This window comes from Oncorhynchus mykiss, chromosome 27 (assembly GCF_013265735.2).
Source record: "Oncorhynchus mykiss isolate Arlee chromosome 27, USDA_OmykA_1.1, whole genome shotgun sequence".
NCBI lineage: Eukaryota > Metazoa > Chordata > Actinopteri > Salmoniformes > Salmonidae > Oncorhynchus > Oncorhynchus mykiss.
In genome coordinates, this window is record NC_048591.1 from 7,275,014 (window position 1) to 7,300,012 (window position 24,999).

At 47.8% G+C, this 24,999-nt stretch overlaps 1 protein-coding gene across 5 annotated transcripts in view; it reads right to left on the reverse strand.

Annotated features, from left to right (window-relative positions):
• The window catches only part of LOC110507059 (Down syndrome cell adhesion molecule-like protein 1 homolog), a 159,901-nt gene that overhangs the window by 23,213 nt on the left and 111,689 nt on the right, over positions 1-24,999 (reverse strand). For 4 of the 5 annotated variants that reach the window (XM_036964925.1, XM_036964924.1, XM_036964923.1 and 1 more), the window contains exons 8-18: positions 22,824-22,966; positions 22,231-22,360; positions 20,826-21,104; positions 20,600-20,719; positions 20,187-20,363; positions 8,944-9,149; positions 8,635-8,731; positions 7,992-8,120; positions 7,614-7,781; positions 6,765-6,835; positions 6,339-6,579 (exon numbers count right to left, since the gene is read on the reverse strand). In XM_036964925.1, the coding sequence (XP_036820820.1) occupies positions 6,339-6,579; positions 6,765-6,835; positions 7,614-7,781; positions 7,992-8,120; positions 8,635-8,731; positions 8,944-9,149; positions 20,187-20,363; positions 20,600-20,719; positions 20,826-21,104; positions 22,231-22,360; positions 22,824-22,966 (1,761 nt within the window). Of the gene's footprint in view, positions 1-6,338; positions 6,580-6,764; positions 6,836-7,613; positions 7,782-7,991; positions 8,121-8,634; positions 8,732-8,943; positions 9,150-20,186; positions 20,364-20,599; positions 20,720-20,825; positions 21,105-22,230; positions 22,361-22,823; positions 22,967-24,999 lie in introns of those variants that run through there. The other variant, XR_005039977.1, reaches the window with a different exon arrangement.

Below are 24,999 nucleotides of genomic sequence, written 5' to 3' on the forward strand. Positions count from 1 at the left end.
AGTTACTTAGGTTTCAAAATAAGCTCAACTGGACACCTTGATGCAGTGAATGAGCTGAGAGAGAAAGCATGCAGGGCATGCCATTCAAAAACAAATTCAAATTTTAATAGGTATTTAAATTTGAATTTAAACTAATTGAATGTGTCATTGAACCAATTGCACTTTATGGCAGCGAGGTGTGGGGTCAACTTGCAAAACAAGATTTTACCAAATGGGACCAACACCCCATTGAAACCCTGCATGCAGAGTTCTGTAAGATTCTCCTACATGTCCAGAGGAAAACTATAAACAATGCATGCAGGGCAGAATTAGGTCAATATCCACTAATAATAAAAACTCAAAAATTGTAGTTTTGGAAACATCTAAAATACAGTGACCCCCTGTCATATCATTACAAAGAAAAGAGTCCCCTCATCCAGCTGGTCCTGGGGCTGAGTTCACAAACCTCTTCTACTAACACACTGAAGCCCTCAGGACCAGAACATCCAATCAATCAGAATAAACCAAATTACAACACAGTCAAAACAAAACTACATTGCTTATTGGGAAACACAAGCCCAAAGCAAAATGCAGTGCTATCTGGCCCTAAATCGACTGTACACCGTGGCTAAATATTTGACCATGGTTACTGATCAAAACCTTAGAAAAACCTTGACAAGTACAGGCTCAGTGAGCACAGCCTTGCCATTGAGAAGGGTAGACAGATGAAAGCCTGGCTCCCTGTAGAGGAAAGGCTGTGCAACCACTGCACAACATCAGAACCTGAGACGGAGCTGCATTTCCTGACTAAATGTAAAAAATATAAAATAATTAGAGAGTGTCATTTCCGCAAATTTGAAACCCTTATTCAAAGACCTCTTTGGTGAGAATAGAATACCCGTCCTGTTGGGGGAGGACGCAGAGAGCTGTGGGTTGGCAGCGCACTACATTGCTGCCTGCCATAAGTTGAGGGACAGTGTCTGACAGACCAATCAACCTGCACATGTCCTCTACTGAATGCTTATTGTTCAATGTATGGTTATTTTGACCCTTGGCCATTGTTGTTACGGTTGTTCCAGTGACAATTTTGATTCTTCTTATTTTAATATTATAAATATCCAAAGTCATCTTTGGCAATATGTACATTGTTAAGTCATGCCAATAAAGCAAATAAATGTTTTTTGAGTGAGTGAGTGAGAGAGAAATACACAGGAGAGTGTTGGAGAGATCACCCAGACACTGAGAGAGAGGGATGGGGGGAGAGAGAGAGAAAAATACACAGGAGAGTGTTGGAGAGACCCCCCGCTGGAGATCACCCAGACACTGAGAGAGAGGGATGGGGAGAGAGAGAAATACACAGGAGAGTGTTGGAGAGATCAGCCAGACACTGAGAGAGAGGGATGGGGAGAGAGAGAAATACACAGGAGAGTGTTGGAGAGATCACCCAGACACTGAGAGAGAGGGATGGGGAGAGAGAGAAATACACAGGAGAGTGTTGGAGAGATCACCGAGACACTGAGAGAGAGGGATGGGGAGAGAGAGAAATACACAAGAGAGTGTTGGAGAGATCACCCAGACACTGAGAGAGAGGAATGGGGGGAGAGAGAGAGAAATACACAGGAGAGTGTTGGAGAGATCACCCAGACACAGAGAGTGGGATGGGGAGAGAGAGAAATAGACAGGAGAGTGTTGGAGAGATCACCCAGACACTGAGAGAAAGGGATGTGGAGAGAGAGAAATACTCAGGAGAGTGTTGGAGAGATCACCGAGACACTGAGAGAGAGGGATGGGGAGAGAGAGAAATAGACAGGAGAGTGTTGGAGAGATCACCCAGACACTGAGAGAGAGGAATGGGGGGAGAGAGAGAAAAATACACAGGAGAGTGTTGGAGAGATCACCCAGACACTGAGAGAGAGGGGGATGGGGGGAGAGAGAGAAATACACAGGAGAGTGTTGGAGAGATCACCCAGACACTGAGAGAGAGGGGGATGGGGGGAGAGAGAGAGAAATACACAGGAGAGTGTTGGAGAGATGCCCCGCTAGAGATCACCCCAGACACTGAGAGAAAGGGATGGGAAGAGAGAGAAATACACAGGAGAGTGTTGGAGAGATCACCCTGACACAGAGAGAGGGATGGGGGGGAGAGAGAAATATACAGGAGAGTGTTGGAGAGATCACCCTGACACAGATAGAGGGATGGGGGGGAGAGAGAAATATACAGGAGAGTGTTGGAGAGATCACCCAGACACTGAGAGAGAGGGATGGGGGAGAGAGAGAGAAATACACAGGAGAGTGTTGGAGAGACGCCCCGCTAGAGATCACCCAGACACTGAGAGAGAGGGATGGGGAGAGAGAGAAATACACAGGAGAGTGTTGGAGAGATCACCCAGACACTGAGAGAGAGGGATGGGGGGAGAGAGAGGGGGAAATACACAGGAGAGTGTTGGAGAGATCACCCAGACACAGAGAGAGGTATGGGGGGAGAGACAGCAGGCAAACAAGTATTTCCTGTGACTGTTCCACAAACCCAACTGTTTTCCTTGCCCACCACTTCACCAAGGACTTGAACAGCCTCTATGCCCAGGTCCACCTATACAAGGCAGCAGTGCCCACCACTCCACCCTGAACTTGAACAGCCTCTATGACCAGGTCCACCTACAGTATACAAGGCAGCAGTGCCCACCTTCGCACGGACTCTACATCGCGCTCAAACGCAGCCCCAACACTTCACACAGGAGCAACAGATCAATAGACACCCCGCCCAGACCAGCGAGACACTGTCACAAACCTGCGGGACCCCCCCTCCCGGACCTACACATAGAGGACCCATGCCGAGGGGACCTACATCCAGACCACATCACCACCAGCCACATACCCCCCCCCCCCCCCCAAGTCAACCATTCCCACACCCCATTTAGGCCCCCTCAGATTAGACCTATGCCCCTCCTGTCAACCCCATTCCCACAAAGAGGGCCTCACCATGGAAGTCACACATACGCCCAGGCCGTGAGCGGACAAACAGGCCCAACCCAAACTCTTACACTAACCCAAGCCAATGGCATGTACCAGATGTTCAGCAGGCTCTGCTCACACTTACTGGCCTGAAGCCAAACAACATTGGTCACTTTATGGAAGCCTTCACTATCTCATCCTGGAATATCCGAGGCCTGAGGTCATCTGCCTTTGGCCTAAAGAGCAGGAACCTAGACTTCATCAAAGAAATCGGAAATACAGACACATTGTCATCCTACAAGAAACATGGCATAGAGGAGACATACCCACTGGTTGCCCTCTTGGTTAGAGAGAGCTGGCAGTCAAACCCACCAAATTACCAGGTGTGAAACAGGGAAGAGACTCAGGGGGTATGCTAATTTGGTATAGAGCAGACCTAACTCACTCCATTAAATTAATCAAAACAGGAACATTTTACATTTGGCTAGAAATTCAAACGGAAATGATCTTAACAGAGAAAAATGTCCTCCTGTGTGCTACCTATATCCCCCCCCACTAGAAACCCCATACTTTAATGAAGACAGCTTCTCCATCCTGAAGGGGGAAATCAATCATTTCCAGGCCCAGGGACATGTACTCGTCTGTGGTGACCTAAATGCCAGAACCGGACAAGAACCTGACACCCTCAGCACACAGGGGGACAAACACCTGCCTGGAGGTGACAGTATTCCCTCCCCAATATGCCCCCCCCCTAGGCACAACTATGACAACATAACCAACAAAAATGGGTCACAACTCCTACTGCTCTGCCACACGTTGGGTGTGTACATAGTCAATGGTAGGCTTCGAGGGGACTCCTATGGTAGGTACACCTATAGCTATCTCTTGGCAGAATTACTGTAGACTACTTTATCACTGACCTCAACACAGTCTCTCAGAGTGTTCACTCAGCCCACTGACAGAGCAAAATTCACAGCCTACTTGAACAGAGCAATACTCAATCATGAAGCATCAAAGCCAAAGGAACTGAATAATATTAAGAAATGCTATAGATGGAAGGAATACAGTGTGGAAACCTACCAAAAAAACAATTAGGTAACAACAAATTCAATCCCTTTTAGATAACTTCCTGGACAAAACGTTCCACTGTAATAGTGAAGGTGTAAACCTGGCAGTAGAACATCTTCACAGTATATTTGACCTCTCAGCTTCCTTATCAAATCTAAAAATCTCAAATAGAAAACCGAAGAAAATGAACAACAATGACAAATGTTTTGATGAAGAATGCAAAAATCTAAGAAAGAAATTGAGAAACCTGTCCAACCAAAAACAGAGACCCGGAAAACCTGAGTCTACGCCTTTACTATGGTGAATCATGAAAACGATACAGAAATACACTACGGAAAAAGGAACAGCACGTCAGACATCAGCTCAATGTAATTGAAGAATCAATAGACTCTAACCACTTCTGGGAAAATTGGAAAACACTAAACAAACCAACACAAAGAATTATATATCCAAAATGGAAATGTATGGGTAAACCACTTCTCCAATATTCTGGAAGGAGAGTTTACAGTCTAACCAGACACCTAGGTGCTTATAGTTGTCCACATATTCTAGGTCGGAACCATCCAGGGCGGTGATGCTAGTCGGGCGGGCGAGTGCGGGCCGCGAACGGTTGAAAAGCATGCATTTAGTTTTACTGGCGTTTAAGAGCAGTTGGAGGCCACGGAAGGAGTGTTGTATGGCAGTGAAGCTCGTTCGGAGGTTAGTTAGCAGTGTCAAAGCCAGGGCCAGAAGTATACAGAATGGTGTCGTCTGCGTAGAGGTGGATCAGGGAATCGCCCGCAGCAAGAGTGAGATCATTGATATATACAGAGAAAAGAGTCGGCCCGAGAATTGAACCCTGTGGTACCCCCATGGAGACTGCCAGAGGTCCGGACAACATGCCCTCCGATTTGACACACTGAACTCTGTCTGCAAAGTAGTTGGTGAATCAGGCGAGGCAGTCATTAGAAAAACCAAGGTTATTGAGTCTGCCGATAAGAATACGGTGATTGACAGAGTCGCAAGCTTTGGCCAGGTCGATGAAGACGGCTGCACAGTACTGTCTTTTATCGATGGCGGTTATGATATCGTTTAGTACCTTGAGAATGGCTGAGGTGCACCCGTGACCAGCTCGGAAACCGGATTGCACAGCGGAGAAGGTACGGTGGGATTCGAAATGGCCAGTGATCTGTTTATTATCTTTGATTTCGAAGACTTTAGATAGGCAGGGTAGGATTGATCTAGGTCTCTAGCAGTTCGGGTCTAGGGCATCACCCCCTTTGAAGAGGGGGATGACCGCGGCAGCTTTCAAATCTTTAGGGATCTCGGACGATACGAAAGAGAGGTTGAACAGGCTGGCAATAGGGATTGCAGTTTTAGAAAGAGAGGGTCCAGATTGTCTATCCCAGCTGATTTGTAGGGGTCCAGGTTTTGCAGCTCTTTCAGAACATCTGCTGTCTGGATTTGGGTGAAGGAGATGCTGGGGAGGCTTGGGCGAGTAGCTGCGGGGGGGGGGGGGGGGGGGGGGGGGCGGAGCTGTTGGCCGGGGTTGGAGTAGCCAGGAGGAAGGCATGGCCAGCCGTTGAGAAATGCTTATTGAAATGTATCAGTGGTGACCGTGTTAGCTAGCCTCAGTGCAGTGGGCAGCTGGGAGGAGGTGCTCTTATTCTCCATGGACTTTACAGTGTCCCAAAACTTATTGTAGTTCGAGCTACAGGATGTGAATTTCTGTTCGAAAAAGCTAGCCTTTGACTGCATGTAATGGTAAAGGCATCCTCGACTGATTGGATGAGGTCAATATCCTTCCAGGATACCCGGGCCAGGTCGATTAGAAAGGCCTGCTTGCAGAAGTGTTTTAGGGAGCGTTTGACAGTGATGAGGGGTGGCCGTTTGACAGGACCCATGGCGTATACAGGCAATGAGGCAGTGATCGCTGAGATCCTGATTGAAAACAGCGGAGGTGTATTTGGAGGGCAAGTTGGTCAGGATAATCTCTATGAGGGTGCCCATGTTTACTGATTTAGGGTTGTACCTGGTGGGTTCCTTGATGATTTGTGTGAGATTGAGGGCATCTAGCTTAGATTGTAGGACTGCCGAGGTGTTAAGCATATCCCAGTTTAGGTCACCTAACAGAACGAACTCTGGAGCTAAATCGGGGGTGATCAATTCACAAATAGTGTCCAGGGCACAGCTGGGAGCGGAGGGGGGTCGATAGAAGGCGGCAACAGTGAGAGACTTATTCTGGACAGGTTAATTTTTTTAATTAGAAGTTCAAACTGTTTGGGTATAGACAGAACTTTGCAGGCTTGTGTGTGTGTATGCGTACATGTGTGTGTGTGTGTGTGTTCCATGCCCCCTACCATCTTCCAGTGTGGTAGCGTTGATCTCAGAGCTGGAGGGGCCTGTGCCAGCCCTGTTGAAGGCCTGGACCACCACTCCATATTGGGCAAACTTCTTCAGGTTGTCCAGGGTGTACACCTCACTGTCCCCTGTAGCCTTCATCTCAACGATACTGTACTGGCCGTTACTGCCCGGCCCGTTCTCACGGTAACCAATCTGGTAACCCCGGATCACCCCGTTCTGAAGCTCCTTCCTAGGGGCCTAGAGGGAGAAGAGAGGGATGAGAGAATGAAAGAGGATAAAAAATTGACATTGATAGAGTTCTGTGGCGTGAACAGATATGTGATTCTAGGTTTTAATTTCAGACTGGGCCTCGACCTGTAAAGAGCATCTCATGTCATATTGCTATGATGTTTGTAATAGTCTTGAATCTATAGGTGGTTTACCTTCCAGGTGACGCGGATGCTCTGTGAGGTCATAGGCTGGAGGAAAACCTCCATAGGAGGACCATCGGGCTCTGGCGGGAGGAAAAGAGAGATTGACTGCACTGAAACGGATTGACTAAGGTCATCTCGTCGATATCTGTTTGTGCGTATTTGTGTGTGTGCTTGTAACAGTGCCTTCGGAAAATATTCAAACACCTTGACTTTTTCCACATTTTGTTAGCTTCTTCCATCTCCACAGAGGATTTCAATAGCTCTGTCAGAGTGACCATCAGGTTCTTGGTCACCTCCCTGACCAAGGCCCTTTTCCCCCGATTGCTCAGTTTAGCTCTAGGAAGAGTCTTGGTGGTTCCAAACTTCTTCCATTTAAGATTGAGGCCACTGTGTTTTTGGGGACCTTCAATGATGCAGACATTGTTTGGTACCCTTCCCCAGATCTGTGCCTCAACACAATCCTGTTTCGGAGCTCTACAGACAATTCCTTCGACCTCATGGCTGGGTTTTTGCTCTCACCGGTGTGTGCATTTCCAAATCAAGTTGTAGAAGCATCACAAGGATGATCAATGGAAACTCAATGGAAACAGGAAGCACCTGAGCTCAATTTCGTGTCTCATAGCAAAGGGTCTGAATACTTATGTAAATGAAGTATTTAAAAAAAAAAAAAAAAAAATGGCAAAATTATCTAAAAACCTGTTTTCACTTTGTCCTTATGGGGTATTGTGTGTAGATTGCTGAGGGTTTTGTTTCATTTCATACATTTTAGAATACGGCTGCAACATAACAAAATGTGGAACAAGTCAAAGGGTCTGAATACTTTGTGTGTGTGTGTGTGTGTGGTTGTGTTAGACTCACGCGCTTCCTCGGTGCTGATGGTGAGCTCCTTGCTGGCTTGACTGTGTCCGATCTTGTTGTAGGAGAACATGCGGATGCTGTAGACTTGGGCAGGGTGTAAATCCACGATGTTGGCCTGGTTATTGGTGGGAGAGATCTTACGGGTGGCATGCTTCAACTCCCATGGATCTGCGTGTGTTTATGCGTGTGTGTGTGTAAGAGAGAGTGTGTGTGTGTAAGTGAGTGTGTATGTATATATATATATATATATATATGTATGTGTGTGTTTGTGTGAGTGTGTGCACAAAAGAGAGAAGATAAATTAGTCGGTTATAGTTATGTTCTCAGTGCCGACTAATAGTCAATCCCCAGTTTAACCCCCGCTGTCCCCTGGCATACCAGTCTTGTTCTTGTACTCAATGTCGTAGCTGGTGATGATGCTGTTGCCGTCAAATCTCTGGGTCCAGCGCAGGTTCATACTCCGATCCTTCACCTCCCTCACCTCCAACTCTGGAGGGTCTGGGGGCTCTGAGGGAGAAAGAGGGAGAGAAAGAGGGAGAGAAAGAGGGAGAGTAAGAAAGAAAGGAAAGGAGAAAGATGTAAGGTAGAAAGAAACCTTTTTAGATCCAGGTAGAACTCTTTTTAGTTCCAGGTAGAATCATTTTGGGTTCTAGGTAGAAGCCTCTGTAGAAAGGGTTCTAAATGGAACCAAATATGGTTCTGCCTGGAACCCAATAGGGTTCTCCAATGGGGACAACCCTTTTAATTTCCAGATAGCACATATGTTTTTAAGAGTGTAGAGGGAATAGAACATTAGCATAGTGTGAAAGAAAGCGATCCTGTACTGATTTTTGCTCTCTCCCGATTCACGTCACAGTAAGCAGGTAGTTGTCTATTCACTAGGCACCAAACGAAAGAAAACGGACTGAAACAGGGATGATTACCTGAACTAGCATTTTCCATTGCAAAAGGCTTTGCTACGGTGTGCGCTAATGAATGTGACCCAAGCATTTCCATCTGGCTGATTGTCTGACCCACTGACCTTGCACAGTGAGCTGAATGAGTCCTCGTCCCTCTCCATAGGAGTTGATGGCATGGCAGGAGAAGAAGACCGAGTCACCACGTTCTGCTGGCTTCAGCTACACACAGAGACAGAGAGAGGCAGACTACGTGAAGCCACTTCCATACACAGCTCATCTGATCTAATATCCTCAATTTGGTGTATCTGATGTCCTAACCCTCTAAATGGCGCGTGTGTTATCTGTGTGTGTGTGTGTTTCTGTGTCTGACTGTATGTTTGCGTGTGTGTGTGTGTGTATACATATGTCTACAGTATCTGTGTGTGACCTACCTTCAGCGTAGACAATACTTCGTCACTCTTCTCGTTGGGGCTGGTGGTGATGGCGTAACGAGGGTTACGGTCGGGGTCGATGACCGTGTCACCGCGCTCCCAACGGATGATGATAGGCCATTCCCCCCTCGCTGTGCAGTTCAGCTCCTTAATCTGGCCCTTAATGGCCATGGTGGTGTTGGGGTGCGACGTGATCATTGCTGGGACTGGAGAGAGAACGATGCAGGGAAGAATGAAGGTGGGATGGATGGCGGGAGTGACAAGGGAAATAATGGGACAGAGTCCGACAGGGAAATACTCGTTATACATGAGTTTCCACCGAAATATAAGATTCAACTTTCGCACTAAGATCATTTTAGGGTTTAATCCTCCTCATTAGGAAATGCGACTGAGAATGAGATTGAAACAGCGTAACCAAGTCTTGTGTCTGGACTTAGCCTTGGCTAGCAAGCTAGCCAACTTCTTTGGCCAATTAGCTTCAGCTGGCCAGTGTGTCACCATTGGTTTGACTTTGGATAGCCTATCTGTGCGGCTAGTTAGGGACTGTCAATATATATATATATATATATCATTGGTATATCATTGGTTTGAGGTTTTTAAGTCATTGAAATTTGGAGCCATTGAACATTTAAAATATTGTCCCATGCACATTGTGTAATTTACTGATGGTCCCTAACTAGCCCCATAGGGATATCCAAAGTCAAACTAAATTCACTGTGGGCATTATGCAGCTGTGCTCCGAATTGATGATTACTTAGGTGTTGCCAGCTGTGGATATGTGGGCAGGATTGAAATAAACCCAAACTGCTACACACCAGTCAGTTAAGAACAAATTGTTATTTTTAATGACAGTGGGTTAGCTGCCTGTTTAGGGGCAGAACGACAGATTTGTACCTTGTCAGCTCGGGGGTTTGAACTTGCAACCTTCCGGTTACTAGTCCAACCCTCTAACCACTAGGCTACCCTGCCACCCGTTACGTATTTTTTTTTAATGATCTTGTAAATCTCAGTTTTGAACGGGACTAACTGTATGACCAAATGTATCCTATTTACACTTAATAGTCCATTTTGACACCAGAATAAATGTTTCTTACTCATAATCATAATAAAGTCACGTTACCTAGTGGCCTCATGGGTGGAATGTTACATTTTCGATAATTTATACAAATAAATAATGATTAAAAGCCCAAAATCTGGTGTTTCTATGTCAAACAGTTGTGTTATATCTCAGTCTTCTGTGATGTACGCTACCGTTCAGAATATGGGTTCACTTAGAAATGTTCTTGTTTTCCATGAAAACAGACATGAAATTAGTTGCAAATTGAATAGGAAATATAGTCAAGACGTTGACAAGGTTATAAATAATTATTTTTAATTGAAATAATAATTGTGTCCATCTTTGCTTTCGTCAAAGAATCCTCAATTTGCAGCCATGACAGCCTTGCAGTCCTTTGGCATTCTAGTTGTCAAATTGTTGAGGCAATCTGAAGAGATTTCAACCAATGTTCCCTGAAGCACCTCCCACAATTTGGATTGGCTTGATGGACACTTCTTACGTACCATACGGTCAAGGTACTCCCACAACAGCTCAACAGGGTTGAGATCCGGTGACTGTGCTGGCCACTCCATTATAGACGGATTACCAGCTGACTGCTTCTTACCAAAATAGATATTGCATAGTTTGGAGCTGTGCTTTGGGTCATTGTCCAGTTGTAGGAGGAAATTGGCTCCAATTAAGTGTCGTTATGGTATGACATTGCACAATGGAGTGTTAGCCTTCCTTCTTCAAGATCCCTTTTACCCTGTACAAATCTCCCACTTTACCACCACCAAAGCACCCCCAGACCATCACATTGCCTCCACCATGCTTCACAGATAGCATCAAGCACACCTCCAGCATTTTTTGCATTTTTTCTGCATCTCACGAATGTTCTTCTTTGTGATCCGAACCCCTCAAACTTAGATTAGTCTGTCCATAACACTTTTTTCCAATCTTCCTCTGCCCAGTGTCTGTGTTCTTTTGCCCATTTTAATCTTTCCTTTTTATTGGCCAGTCTGAGATAGGGCTTTTTCTTTGCAACTCTGTCTAGAAGGTCAGCATCCCGGAGTCGCCTCTTCACTGTTGACGTTGAGACTGGGGTTTTGTGGGTACTATTTAATGAAGCTGCCAGTTGAGGACTTGTGAGGTGTCTCAAAGCCACTCTAATGTACTTGCCCTCTTGCTCAGTTGTGCACCGGGGCCTCAGTTCTGTGAAGGGAGTAGTACATGGCGTTGTATAGGATCTTCAGTTTCTTGGCAATTTCTTGCATAGAATAGCCTTCATTTCTCAGAACAAGAATATACTGATGAGTTTTGGAAGAAAGTTATTTGATTCTGACCATTGTGAGCCTGTAATCAAGCCCACAAATGCTGATGCTCCAGATACTCAACTAGTCTAAAGAAGACCAGTTTAATTGCTTCTTATTCAGAACAACAGTTTTTAGCTGTGCTAACATAATTACAAAATGGTTTTCTAATGATCAATTAGCTTTTTAAAATGATAAACTTGGATTAGTTAACACAACGTGCCATTGGAACACAGGAGTGATGGTTGCTGATAATGGGCCTCTGTACGCCTATGTAGATACTCCATAAAAAAATCTGCCGTTTCCAACTACAATAGTCATTTACAACAATAACAATGTCTACACTGTATTTATGTTATTTCAATGGACAAAAAAAAATTGCTTTTCTTTCAAAAACAAGGACATTTCTAAGTGACCCCAAACTTTTCAACGGTAGGGTATATAAAGTGTAATATTGGGATGTAACCTCGGTGTGACCCTGATTTAGCTCACTGCAGTAAAAGGTTAAGTCCATTAGGCAATGGAGGAACAATGATCTTAGTGCCTAAGATTATTATGTTTTGGGAAACGCGTCTCTGTATGGTAAAGGAGCATCACAGTAAAGTATAAAACTATAGTCAATGATAAGAACTAGAGTACCAGTCAAAGGTTTGGACACACCTACTCATTCAAGGGTTATGCTTTATTTTTTACTATGTAGAATAATAGTGAAGACATCAAAACAATGAAATAACACATATGGAGTCGTGTAGCGACCAAAAAAGTGTTAAACAAATCAAAAAATATATTTTTTATATTTGAGATTCTTCAAAGTAGCCAACCTTTGCCTTGATGACAGTTTTGCAGACTCTTGGCATTCTCTCAACCAGCTTCATGAGGTAGTTACCTAGAATGCATTTAAATTAACAGGTGTGCCTTTGGTAAAAGTTCATTTGTGGAATTTCTTTCCTTCTTCATGTGTTTGAGCCAATCAGTTGTGTTGTGACAAGGTAGGGGTGGTATACAGAAGAAATCCCTATTTGGTAAAAGACCAAGTCCATCTTATGGCAAGAAATGACAGTCCGTTATTACTGTAAGACATGAAGGCCAGTCAATACGGAAAATATCAAGAGCTTTGAAAGTTTCTTCAAGTGCGGTCGCAAAAACCATCACGCTCTATGATAAAACTGGCTCTCATAAGGACCGCCACAGGAAAGGAAGACCCAGAGTTACCTCTGCTGCAGAGGATAGGTGTTACGGTGAGTGAATAAGGACCCAAAAGCGAATTAACTTAAACAGAGCTTCTTTAATAACCAAACATAGGTAGGCTCAGATAGACCGGCAGATTCCGACAGGACAGGACAAGGTTACAGCAAACATGACGATAGTCTGGTTCAGGCATGAAACACAACAAACAAGAATCCGACAAAGACAGGAGCAGAAACAGAGAGAGATATAGGGACCTAATCAGAGGGAAAAAGGGAACAGGTGGGAAAAGGGGTGGATGAGGTAGTCAGAGGAGACAAGGAACAGCTGGGGGAAAGCGGGGGAGAAAAGGTAACCTAATACGACCAGCAGAGGGAGACAGGGTGAAAGGAAAGGACAGAAAGACACAACATGACAATACATGACAGTACCCCCCCACTCACCGAGCGCCTCCTGGCGCACTCGAGGAGGAAACCTGGCGGCAACGGAGGAAATCCTCGATCAGCGCACGGTCCAGCACGTCCCGAGAGGGAACCCAACTCCTCTCCTCAGGACCGTACCCCTCCCAATCTACGAGGTACTGGTGACCACGGCCCCGAGGACGCATGTCCAAAATCCTGCGGACCCTGTAGATGGGTGCGCCCTCGACAAGGATGGGGGGGGGGGGGGGGAAGACGAGCGGGGGCGCGAAGAACGGGCTTGATACAGGAGACATGGAAGACCGGGTGGACGCGACGAAGGTATCGCGGAAGAAGAAGTCGAACTGCGACAGGATTAATGACCCGAGAAATACGGAACGGACCAATGAACCGCGGGGTCAACTTGCGAGAAGCCGTCTTAAGGGGAATGTTCTGAGTGGAGAGCCAAACTCTCTGACCGCGACAATATCTAGGACTCTTAGTTCTACGCTTATTAGCAGCCCTCACAGTCTGCGTCCTATAACGGCAAAGTGCAGACCTGACCCTCTTCCAGGTGCGCTCGCAACGTTGGACAAAAGCCTGAGCGGAGGGGACGCTGGACTCGGCGAACTGAGATGAGAACAGCGGAGGCTGGTACCCGAGGCTACTCTGAAAAGGAGATAGCCCGGTCGCAGACGAAGGAAGCGAGTTGTGGGCGTATTCTGCCCAGGGGAGCTGTTCTGACCAAGACGCAGGGTTGCGAAAAGAAAGACTGCGTAAGATGCGACCAATAGTCTGATTGGCCCGTTCTGCTTGACCGTTAGACTGGGGGTGAAAGCCGGAAGAGAGACTGACGGAAGCCCCAATCAAACGGCAAAACTCCCTCCAAAATTGAGACGTGAATTGCGGACCTCTGTCCGAAACGACGTCTGACGGAAGGCCATGAATTCTGAAAACATTCTCGATGATGATTTGTGCCGTCTCTTTAGCAGAAGGAAGCTTAGCAAGGGGAATGAAATGAGCCGCCTTAGAGAACCTATCGACAACCGTAAGAATAACAGTCTTCCCCGCTGACGAAGGCAGTCCGGTGACAAAATCTAAGGCGATGTGAGACCACGGTCGAGAGGGAATGGGAAGCGGCCTGAGACGGCCGGCAGGAGGGGAGTTACCGGACTTAGTCTGCGCGCAGACCGAACAAGCAGCCACGAAACGACGCGTGTCATGCTCCCGGGTGGGCCACCAAAAACGCTGGCGAATGGAAGCAAGCGTACCCCGAACGCCAGGGTGGCCGGCTAACTTGGCAGAGTGAGCCCACTGAAGAACGGCCAGACGAGTAGGAACGGGAACGAAAAGAAGGTTCCTAGGACAAGCGCGCGGCGACGGAGTGTGAGTGAGCGCTTGCTTTACCTGCCTCTCAATTCCCCAGACAGTCAACCCGACAACACGCCCCTCAGGGAGAATCCCCTCGGGGTCAGTGGAGGCTACTGAAGAACTGAAGAGACGAGATAAAGCATCAGGCTTGGTGTTCTTAGAGCCCGGACGATAAGAAATCACGAACTCGAAACGAGCGAAAAACAGCGCCCAACGCGCCTGACGCGCATTAAGTCGTTTGGCAGAACGGATGTACTCAAGGTTCCTATGGTCAGTCCAAACGACAAAAGGAACGGTCGCCCCCTCCAACCACTGTCGCCATTCGCCTAGGGCTAACCGGATGGCAAGCAGTTCGCGGTTTCCCACATCATAGTTACGTTCCGACGGCGACAGGCGATGAGAAAAATAGGCGCATGGGTGGACCTTGTCGTCAGAGAGGGAGCGCTGAGAAAGAATGGCTCCCACGCCCACCTCTGACGCGTCAACCTCGACAACGAACTGTCTAGAGACGTCAGGTGTAACAAGGATAGGAGCGGATGTAAAACGATTCTTGAGGAGATCAAAAGCTCCCTGGGCGGAAACGGACCACTTAAAGCACGTCTTGACAGAAGTAAGGGCTGTGAGAGGAGCTGCCACCTGACCGAAATTACGGATGAAACGACGATAGAAGTTCGCGAAGCCGAGAAAGCGCTGCAGCTCGATGCGTGACTTAGGGGCGGGCCAATCAATGACAGCTTGGACCTTAGCGGGATCCATCTTAATGCCTTCAGCGGAAATAACAGAACCGAGAAATGTGACGGAGGAGGCATGAAAAGTGCACTTCTCAGCCTTCACAATTCACAATTCTCTAAAAGGCGCTGGAGGACACGTCGAACGTGCTGAACATGAATCTGGAGTGACGGTGAAAAAATCAGGATATCGTCAAGGTAAACGAAAACAAAGATGTTCAGCATGTCTCTCAGGACATCATTGACTAATGCCTGAAAGACAGCTGGAGCGTTAGCGAGGCCGAAAGGAAGAACCCGGTATTCAAAGTGCCCTAACGGAGTGTTAAACGCCGTCTTCCACTCGTCCCCCTCCCTGATGCGCACGAGATGGTAAGCGTTACGAAGGTCCAACTTAGTGAAAAACCTGGCTCCCTGCAGGATCTCGAAGGCTGAAGACATAAGAGGAAGCGGATAACGATTCTTCACTGTTATGTCATTCAGCCCTCGATAATCTATGCAGGGGCGCAGAGACCCGTCCTTCTTCTTGACCAAAAAAAACCCCGCTCCGGCGGGAGAGGAGGAGGGGACTATGGTACCGGCGTCAAGAGCTACAGACAAATAATCCTCGAGAGCCTTACGTTCGGGAGCCGACAGAGAGTATAGTCTACCCCGGGGGGGAGTGGTTCCCGGAAGGAGATCAATACTACAATCATACGACCGGTGTGGAGGAAGAGAGGTGGCCCTGGACCGACTGAACACCGTGCGCAGATCGTGATATTCCTCCGGCACCCCTGTCAAATCACCAGGCTCCTCCTGTGAAGAAGAGACAGAGGAAACAGGAGGGATAGCAGACATTAAACATTTCACATGACAAGAGACGTTCCAGGAGAGGATAGAATTACTAGACCAATTAATGGAAGGATTATGACAAACTAGCCAGGGATGGCCCAAAACAGGTGTAAAAGGTGAACGAAAAATTAAAAAAGAAATGGTTTCGCTATGATTACCAGAAACAGTGAGGGTTAAAGGTAGCGTCTCACGCTGAATCCTGGGGAGAGGACTACCATCCAGGGCGAACAAGGCCGTGGACTCCCTTAACTGTCTGAGAGGAATGTCATGTTCCCGAGCCCAGGTCTCGTCCATAAAACAGCCCTCCGCCCCAGAGTCTATTAAGGCACTGCAGGAAGCTGACGAACCGGTCCAGCGTAGATGGACCGACAAGGTAGTGCAGGATCTTGAAGGAGAGACAGGAGTAGTAGCGCTCACCAGTAGCCCTCCGCTTACTGATGAGCTCTGGCTTTTACTGGACATGAAGTGACAAAATGACCAGCAGAACCGCAATAGAGACAGAGGCGGTTGGTGATTCTCCGTTCCCTCTCCTTAGTCGAGATGCGGATACCTCCCAGCTGCATAGGCTCAGCTCCCGAGCCGGCAGAGGAAGATGGTAGTGATGCGGAGAGGGGGGCAACGGAGAGCGCGAGCTCCTTTCCACGAGCTCGGTGACGAAGATCAACCCGTCGCTCAATGCGAATAGCGAGTTCAATCAAGGAATCCACGCTGGAAGGAACCTCCCGGGAGAGAATCTCATCCTTTACCTCTGCGCGGAGACCCTCCAGAAGACGAGCGAGCAAGGCCGGCTCGTTCCAGCCACTGGAGGCAGCAAGAGTGCGAAACTCAATAGAGTAGTCTGTTATGGATCGATTGCCTTGACATAGGGAAGACAGGGCCCTGGAAGCCTCCTCCCCAAAAACAGATCGATCAAAAACCCGTATCATCTCCTCCTTAAAGTCCTGATACTGGTTAGTACACTCAGCCCTTGCCTCCCAGATTGCCGTGCCCCACTCACGAGCCCGTCCAGTAAGGAGAGATATGACGTAGGCGACACAAGCAGTGCTCCTGGCGTAAGTGTTGGGCTGGAGAGAAAACACAATATCACACTGGGTGAGGAACGAGCGGCATTCAGTGGGCTCCCCAGAGTAACACGGCGGGTTATTGATTCTGGGCTCCGGAGATTCGAAAGCCCTGGAAGTGGCCGGTGGATCGAGGCGGAGATGGTGAACCTGTTCTGTGAGGTTGGAGACTTGGGTGGCCAGGGTCTCAACGGCATGTCGAGCAGCAGACAATTCCTGCTCGTGTCTGCCTAGCATCGCTCCCTGGATCCCGACGGCTGAGTGGAGAGGATCCGAAGTCGCTGGGTCCATTCTTGGTCGGATTCTTCTGTTACGGTGAGTGAATGAGGACCCAAAAGCGAATTAACTTAAACAGAGCTTCTTTAATAACCAAACATAGGTAGGCTCAGATAGACCGGCAGATTCCGACAGGACAGGACAAGGTTACAGCAAACATGACGATAGTCTGGTTCAGGCATGAAACACAACAAACAAGAATCCGACAAAGACAGGAGCAGAAACAGAGAGAGATATAGGGACCTAATCAGAGGGAAAAAGGGAACAGGTGGGAAAAGGGGTGGATGAGGTAGTCAGAGGAGACAAGGAACAGCTGGGGGAAAGCGGGGGAGAAAAGGTAACCTAATACGACCAGCAGAGGGAGACAGGGTGAAAGGAAAGGACAGAAAGACACAACATGACAATACATGACAATAGGTTCATTGGAGTTACCAGCCTAAGAAATTTAAGTCCAATTAAATGCTTCACAGAGTTCAAGTAACAGACACATTTCAACATCAACTGTTCAGAGAAGACTGTATGAATCAGGCCTTCATGGTTGAATTGCTGCAAAGAACCCACTACTAAAGGACACCAATACGAAGAAGAGACTTTGGCCAAGAAACATGAGCAATGGACATTAGACTGGTGGAAATTGGTCCTTTGGTCTGATGACCGCTGTGTCGTTGTGAGACGCAGAGTAGGTGAACGGATGATCTGACGATCTCTTCATGTGTGTTTCCCACTGTGAAGCATGGAGGAGGAGGTGTGGTAGTTTGGGGGTGCTTTGCTGGTGTGACACTGTCAGTGATTTATTTAAAATTCAAGGCACACTTAACCAGCATGGCTACCACAGCATTGTGCAGTGATACACCATCCCATCTGGTTCTGGGCTTAGTGAGACTATCATTTGTTTTTAACAAGACAATGACCCAAAACACACCTCCAGACTGTGTAAGGGCTATTTGATCAAGAAGGAAAATTATGTGTTGCATCAGATGACCTAGCCTCCACAATCACCCAACCTCAACCCAATTGAGATTGTTTGGGATGAGTTGGACCACAGAGTGAAGGAAAAGCAGCCAACAAGTGCTCAGCATATGTGAGAACTCCTTCAAGACTATTGGAAAAAGATTCCTTGTGAAGCTGGTTGAGAGAATGCCAAGAGTGTGCAAAGATGTTATCAAGGCAAAGGGTGGCTACTTTGAAGAATCTATTTAGATTTGTTTAACACTTTTTTGGTTACTTCATGATGTGTTATGTCATCGTTTTTATGTCTTCACTCTTATTCTACAATGTAGAACATAGTAAAAACAAAGAAAAACCCTGGAATGAGTAGGTGCGTACAAACTTTTGACGGGTACTGTACATGCCTTCCTCTCTCATACTCAGTTTAGTGGGAACTGTGTGAATAAGCACCAGGAAGGATGCTCACTCTACCTATCCTTCTCTCCTCCTCTTCAACCACTCACATACCATCCTATTCAACTCCTCCCTTACTCCTCACACACACAATCGATCTGAGGAGAGCAACGCTGTTTTGTTTCCATCATTTATTCATCCCTCCCTCCCTCCTTTCCTCCCTCCGCCGAGCAAAACGGACAGAGTTGAGGGAGGCAGGAGGAGAGGAAAGGTTCAATCAACAGCACTAACACCGCCTCAGAGTGAGGGCGACACAGAGAGAGAGAGAGAGAGAGAGAGAGAGAGAGAGAGAGAGTGAGAGTGACACCTACACAGCAAGTGAGCGAAGCAGAGGCGAGAGCTAGAGCAGAAACGAGTGAGAGCAAGATACAGTAAGGTAGTGAGTGAGTGAGAAGCATCTCAGCTGTCTGTCAAGTTGCTGCAGGAGGACAGTCTACTATTTGAAAGCTAGACGCAGGTCAGAGGCTTCAGAGGCTAACACACATGATAAGAGCACTTTATCAACACCGCAAGCGTTTCGCTACACTCGCAACAACGTCCGCTAAACATGTGTATGTGACCAATACAATTTCATTTGATTTGATTTGATGAGCGCAAAGGTGTGTGTGTGTGTGTGTGTGTGTGTGTTAAGATGTTGATGTAACTGAAGGCCAGTGCAGGGTCGACAGATTGATCGCAGATCATGATGAAAGACAAAGTGTTTATTGAAGACGGGTCCCTAGAGTCACAAAATCCATCTCTCTCTCTCCTGTTCTGTATTGTAGCATCAGTATATCCATGGTCACTCTCTCTCTCGCTCTCTCTCTCTCTGTCAGTATAGCTAGCTATGGTAGTGCTATCAGAGTCGCCTCATTGCTTTGACACACTGAGGGACTCATGAGAGAGAGAGAGAACACAAGAGGAAAACTGATACTCTAGGCTGACTGGAGTGTTCCAGCCCTCGCTGAAGCCATCTCATGATGGTTCTGTGTGGCTCAGCTGGTAGACGCACTGTAGTAAATCACTTTGGATCAACGTGTCTGCTAAATGGTATAGGACATCTGAACGGTTTTAGGCTGATATCAAACACGACTAGATACACAGTAATGGCAAATGCTATAAATCAACGGGTGAGGATGGGGGGGGGGGGGGGTATGGGATATGACTTTGGGAGGGGGGGTACAAATAGCAAAGCCATGATCTCTATACCAGGAAGGTATGTTAAACCAGAGGAGTAGCAATCCTTGTTTTTTTATTAACTCCTATCGGATAGTTTTCGCCATTTTCTTTGATTATGTCCCTCACTGTGTGTGGTTAGGTTGCAGTCAGACTCACTCTTGACCATGCGTTTGCTGGTGTCAGAGCTCACTCAGTATGTGTGTGGTTGAGAGCATGTGGTCATGGTGTGCTTTTTGTGATTGTCACATAGACCCGATAGATAGGTGCAGTGAAATGTGTTGTTCTACAAGGTCAGCCATACTAGTACAGCGACTGAGGGTTAAGTGCCTTCCTCAAGGTGACAATTACAGATCTTTCAACTTGTCGTCTCGGGTATTGGAACTAGCGACCTTTCATTTTACTGGCCCAACGCTCTAACCACTAGGGTAACTTTCGCCCTGGTGTGTGGATGAGAATGTGTACTCGTGGTCCGGGTTGCAGGTCAGACTCACTCTTGACGGTCAGGACCATGCTCTTGCTGATGTCGGAGCCCACCCCGTTGGAGGCCTGACACAGGTAGTAGCCCCGGTCCTCCTCCAGGACGTGACGAATCAGCAGGGAGCCGTTCCCCATGATCTGGATCCGACCGGTCAGAGGCACTGGGTGGTACTGCTGGGGGTTCCCTGTACCTAGCGAGGGGGTGAATTTCGCTGATGATTGCAGTATGGTTATCAAGATCATAATCCACTATATTATAGTGGTTCTGTGTGACTCAGCTGGTAGACGCACTGACTGTTGTAAATCACTTTGGATCAATGTGTCTGCTAAATGGTATAGGACATCTGAACGGTTTTAGGCTGATATAAAACACGGCTAGATACACAGTAACGGCAAATGCTGTAAATCAACGGGTGAGGATGGGTACCTTTGGCGTGCTTCCACATGACTTTGGGAGGGGGGTATCCGTCCACGGAGCAGTTGAGGACCCCCGCCTTGCCGTAGATCCCGTCCTGGTTATTGGGCTGGACCACAAACTGAGGAGGAACTGTAGGGAGGGGAGGGAGAAGATGAAACTTGGAGCCTGACGGTGGGACTGTCTGTCTGTCTGTCTGTCTGTCTGTCTGTCTGTCTGTCAACCGGCCCTGTCTCACCTGTGACAGTGAGCTGCCTCTCAGAGCTGACGGTGGCGGCGTCGTTGCTAGCGATGCAGGTGTAGTTGCCGTTGTGCTTGAGCGACACCTTGCCGATCTGCAGCGAGCTCATGTACTCCTTGGTCTCGATGTTGACGCCGGACGAGGGCGCGACCTCCTGGCCGTCCTTACGCCAGGTGATGTGGATGGGCATGTCGCCAGACGACACCACGCAGGCGATGTACATGAGCTTCCCAATGGAGGTGGGGGGGAAGTCAAAGGGCTGGATCAGAGGGGGCACTGAGAGACGGAAAACAGGAGGGAGGGAGAGATAGAATAAGAGGAGAAAGAAAGCATGAGGAGGAGGAGGAGGAGGAGGGAGAGGGTCAAAAAGGGAGAGACAGAGAGAGAGGGAAGCAGATACATACATACATGTGTGTGAGAGAGAGAGAGATGGATGGATGGATGGATGGATGGATGGATGGATGGATGGATGGATGGATGGATGGATGAATGGATGGATGGATGGATGGATGGATGGATGGCTGGCTGGCTGGCTGGATAGTTCATATTGAGTGATTCAGACTGGGTGGTGGGCTGGTTAGTAGTTGGTGGTGAGTGACCTTCCCTGTGATCTCCAGTCAGTCTAATCCTGGAAACCAGCGTCTCCCCGGCCCCCCAACCCTCTCCACTCCAGCCCATAATAGCTGCTCTAATTAGAGCCCATTCGGCAGAGGGAAAAATGGCGTTGCCATGGTGACCACAGTAGGAGTGGGGGGCAAGGAATGAGGTGGTGGGGGGTAGAGCTAGAGCTGAGACATCTGGGGGATTTAATTTGGGCCTCGTTAAAATTAATCTAATTAAATCAGAGAAATGACGAGATGCACACACACACACACAGACACACACCAGATGACACACCCTTCCGTCTTCCTATGGCAAGCACACATTGAACCTCATCAACACACTATAAAACAGGCAACACGCAAGCTGTGCAGTCTTGACCCTGTGCTCTGACGCACGCACGCACGCACACACACACACACACACACACACACACAAATATATCTGCACAATAGCACTCTTGCTTTGTGCAATTGCTGAGTGGTTGAGAGGCTGTAGCAGGTCGCTCCGGCCCGTAATCAGAGGTCATTAGAGGCTACACGTGTGCTCTCTCGCTCTTTCACGATCTCACTTGCTCTTTCTCCCACAAATTCATTCAAACACAAAACTAACCCACTCACAAGCATACTCAAATGCACACACACACTCAGTGACGTACACCCCCCCCCCCCCCCTTCTCCCAATACACAGCATCCAGTAACACAGACAGCCACAAGCGTACAGAGAGGCTCTTGGACTAGACCTGGACACACAAATGAACTACTACCCCACCACACTTCCTGTAGAGTAAGTGACCCCTGACCTTTGACTTGGACGTAGACGGTCTGACTGATGAAGATCTGTGGTTGGATGAGCACGCTGCAGAGGTACGCCCCCTCGTCCAACACCTTCTGGACGTCACTTAGCTTCAGAGTACCATTCTCATACACCACCTGAGATCAAGATTAGGATTAAGATTAAGTTTAAGATGAACATTAGAATTAATATAAAGATTCCCCGATCATGGGAATGCCAGCACTTTAACAGTTTACATTTACACTGGGTCCGCATCCCAGATGGCACCCAATTCCTAATATAGTACGCTACCTTTAACCAAAACCCAACTAACGACAACAATCACCTCTGCATCATGCTACATGTACACATAAATGGTCATATCTCAGATACAACGTGTCTGTGTCCCCAAACTGTGCTCTATAGGGCTCTGGTCAAAAAGCACTACGAAGGGAATAGAGTGCAGTTTGGGGACACAGACACGTTGTATCTGAGATGTGACAATTTCTTTGTACATGTAGCATGATGCTGAGGTGATTGTTGTCTTTAGATGGGGTTTTTCTTGTTACTCTTGTTTGTGCACAAAATTGAGAAAATTGTGGAGAGAAGAAATGCGCCCACCTGACGATGGTTGTCGGGCAGCAGAAGCCCCTCCTTGTACCACTTGATTGAGTAGTAGGGATAGCCAATCACACGGCAGTTTATAAAGGTGTTCCTCCCAGCCACCGCCGTGATGTTACGCATATCCCTGATCCTGGGAGAACCTGAGAGACAGAGAGAGAGAGAGAGAGAGAGAGAGAGAGAGAGAGAGAAGAGAGAGAGAGGAGAGGGAGGGAGAGAGTGAGAGAGAGAGAGAGAGAGAGAGAAGAGAGAGAGAGAGGGAGAAAGAGACAGAGGTAGAGAAGAGAAGAAAGAGGAGAGAGATATGGGGTAGTCAGAGGGTAGTGAAGAGAAGGAGGGGGAAAGAGGGAGATCATCAGATGAGGTTGTGGAGAAAAGGGAAGGAGGGAAAGAGGAGGGGAGGAAAGGAGGGAGGGAGGATCGGGTGTATGAATGGATAGGGGGTTAGAATGCCCTGTCCCATTTCAGTCAAATCTGTTCCGTGTGTGTGTCTGTGCGTGTGCGTGCACGTGCATGTAACTGTGCACGTGTCTATTTCCTGTGTTATGGTGAGAGTACGAACGTAATCATTCTAATACATTTCTGTTGCAATTTCCTGAATGTCTTTACGCGTCCTACTGTAGGTGATTTTAGCTTCTAGATTCATTACAAATTCTAGTCTCATATACGTCTGTGCCAGACGGCTTGAATACACCACAAGTTTGCAATTCCTGGAAAGTTCTCAGCAACAAAAGAGTGATCAAATGAAGACCCTACATCTGTATCAACACAGGTTGAGTCCCTAATGGCAGTCTATAGGCTCTGGTCAAAAGTAGCACATTGTATAGGGAATAGGGTGCCAGTTGGCTGCATCCACAGTCAGTCCGAGGATGACGGTTGGGGAGAATGGAAGAGGAAACACAATGCACGATGAGTGTGTTACCATGGGCAACAGGGCTGGAGGACCCAGAGAGGACCAATGGTGAGAGACGATGGGGACAGAGAGACTGAGGGATGACAGACATGGGGAGAAAGTGAGGTGTGATGCGTTCATCGGGAGAGCGCCGGGTTGATTTAGTACGAGTCCACTCTCTCTCTCTACTTCTCCTCGCTCTCTTGCTCCCTCGGTGTGCGTTGGTCTTTGAAGTCACAGCTCTCACAAGTCGACCGCAGATATATTATTTACCGGCTCTGTCACACTGCTCCTTTCTCAGACACCGTCTCACACACGGTCTCACACGCCGTCTCTCACACACTCTCACTCACACACGAATTCAAATGGAATGTAAGTGTGTGTTTGTGTGTCTGCGTGAAAGTGCAGTTTGGTGGATGTTATTGCAATTGAGTGTATCGTCGGTAAGTCAATATTGAGTGTGTTCCTGTGGAGTGTAAGTGTGTGTATATGCAAGTGTAGGGGGGGGGGGGGGTACTTTTGTTTTAGTGTAAGTTACTGCGATTGAGTGTATCATCTGTCAGTGTGTATCAGTGTGTATGTGGATCCGTATGAGTGCGTGTTACTGCAAGCAGAGCGTGTGGTACTGCTGGGTTTGAGAGTCCCTGGCAACAAATCATTCTCACTCCAATGTAGCATTCTGGCATGTCTCCTTAGAGCAGACACACGTGTCATAACTGAGCGTCTTGCTGAAAGAGATGGGGAGAGAGAAAAGGAAGAAATGGAGAGAGAGGATGGAGAGGTGGAGAGGGATACGGCTCTGGCCAGCAGTGCCACTCCTCCTCCCTGTCGTCCCCGACGATCAACGCGGTGACAGTGACATCACCAGGCCTGTCGTCAATGCTCCCCATCACCTCTCTGACACATGCTCAGATGAGACTTGGCTCTCTTCTCCTCTTCTCACTCTCTCCTCTTCTCCGTTCTCCCTCTGATACGGCTCTGGCCATCAGTGCCACTCCTCCTCCCTGTTGTCCCCGGCGATCACCGCAGTGACAGTGACATCACCAGGCCTGTCATCAGTGCTCCACATCACCTCTCTGACACAAGCTCAGATGAGACTTGGCTCTCTTCTCCTCCGTTCTCCCTCTGTTCCTCACCATTTGTCTTACCACCTCTCCACTTCCTCCTCTCAGCGTACCTCTCTCTTTTTCTGCATCTCTCTCTCTATGCCCTACTATCCTCCATCTACTCCCTCCATCTCACACTCTTTGTAACCCCCTATCTTTCAGTCTTCACGACTCTCTC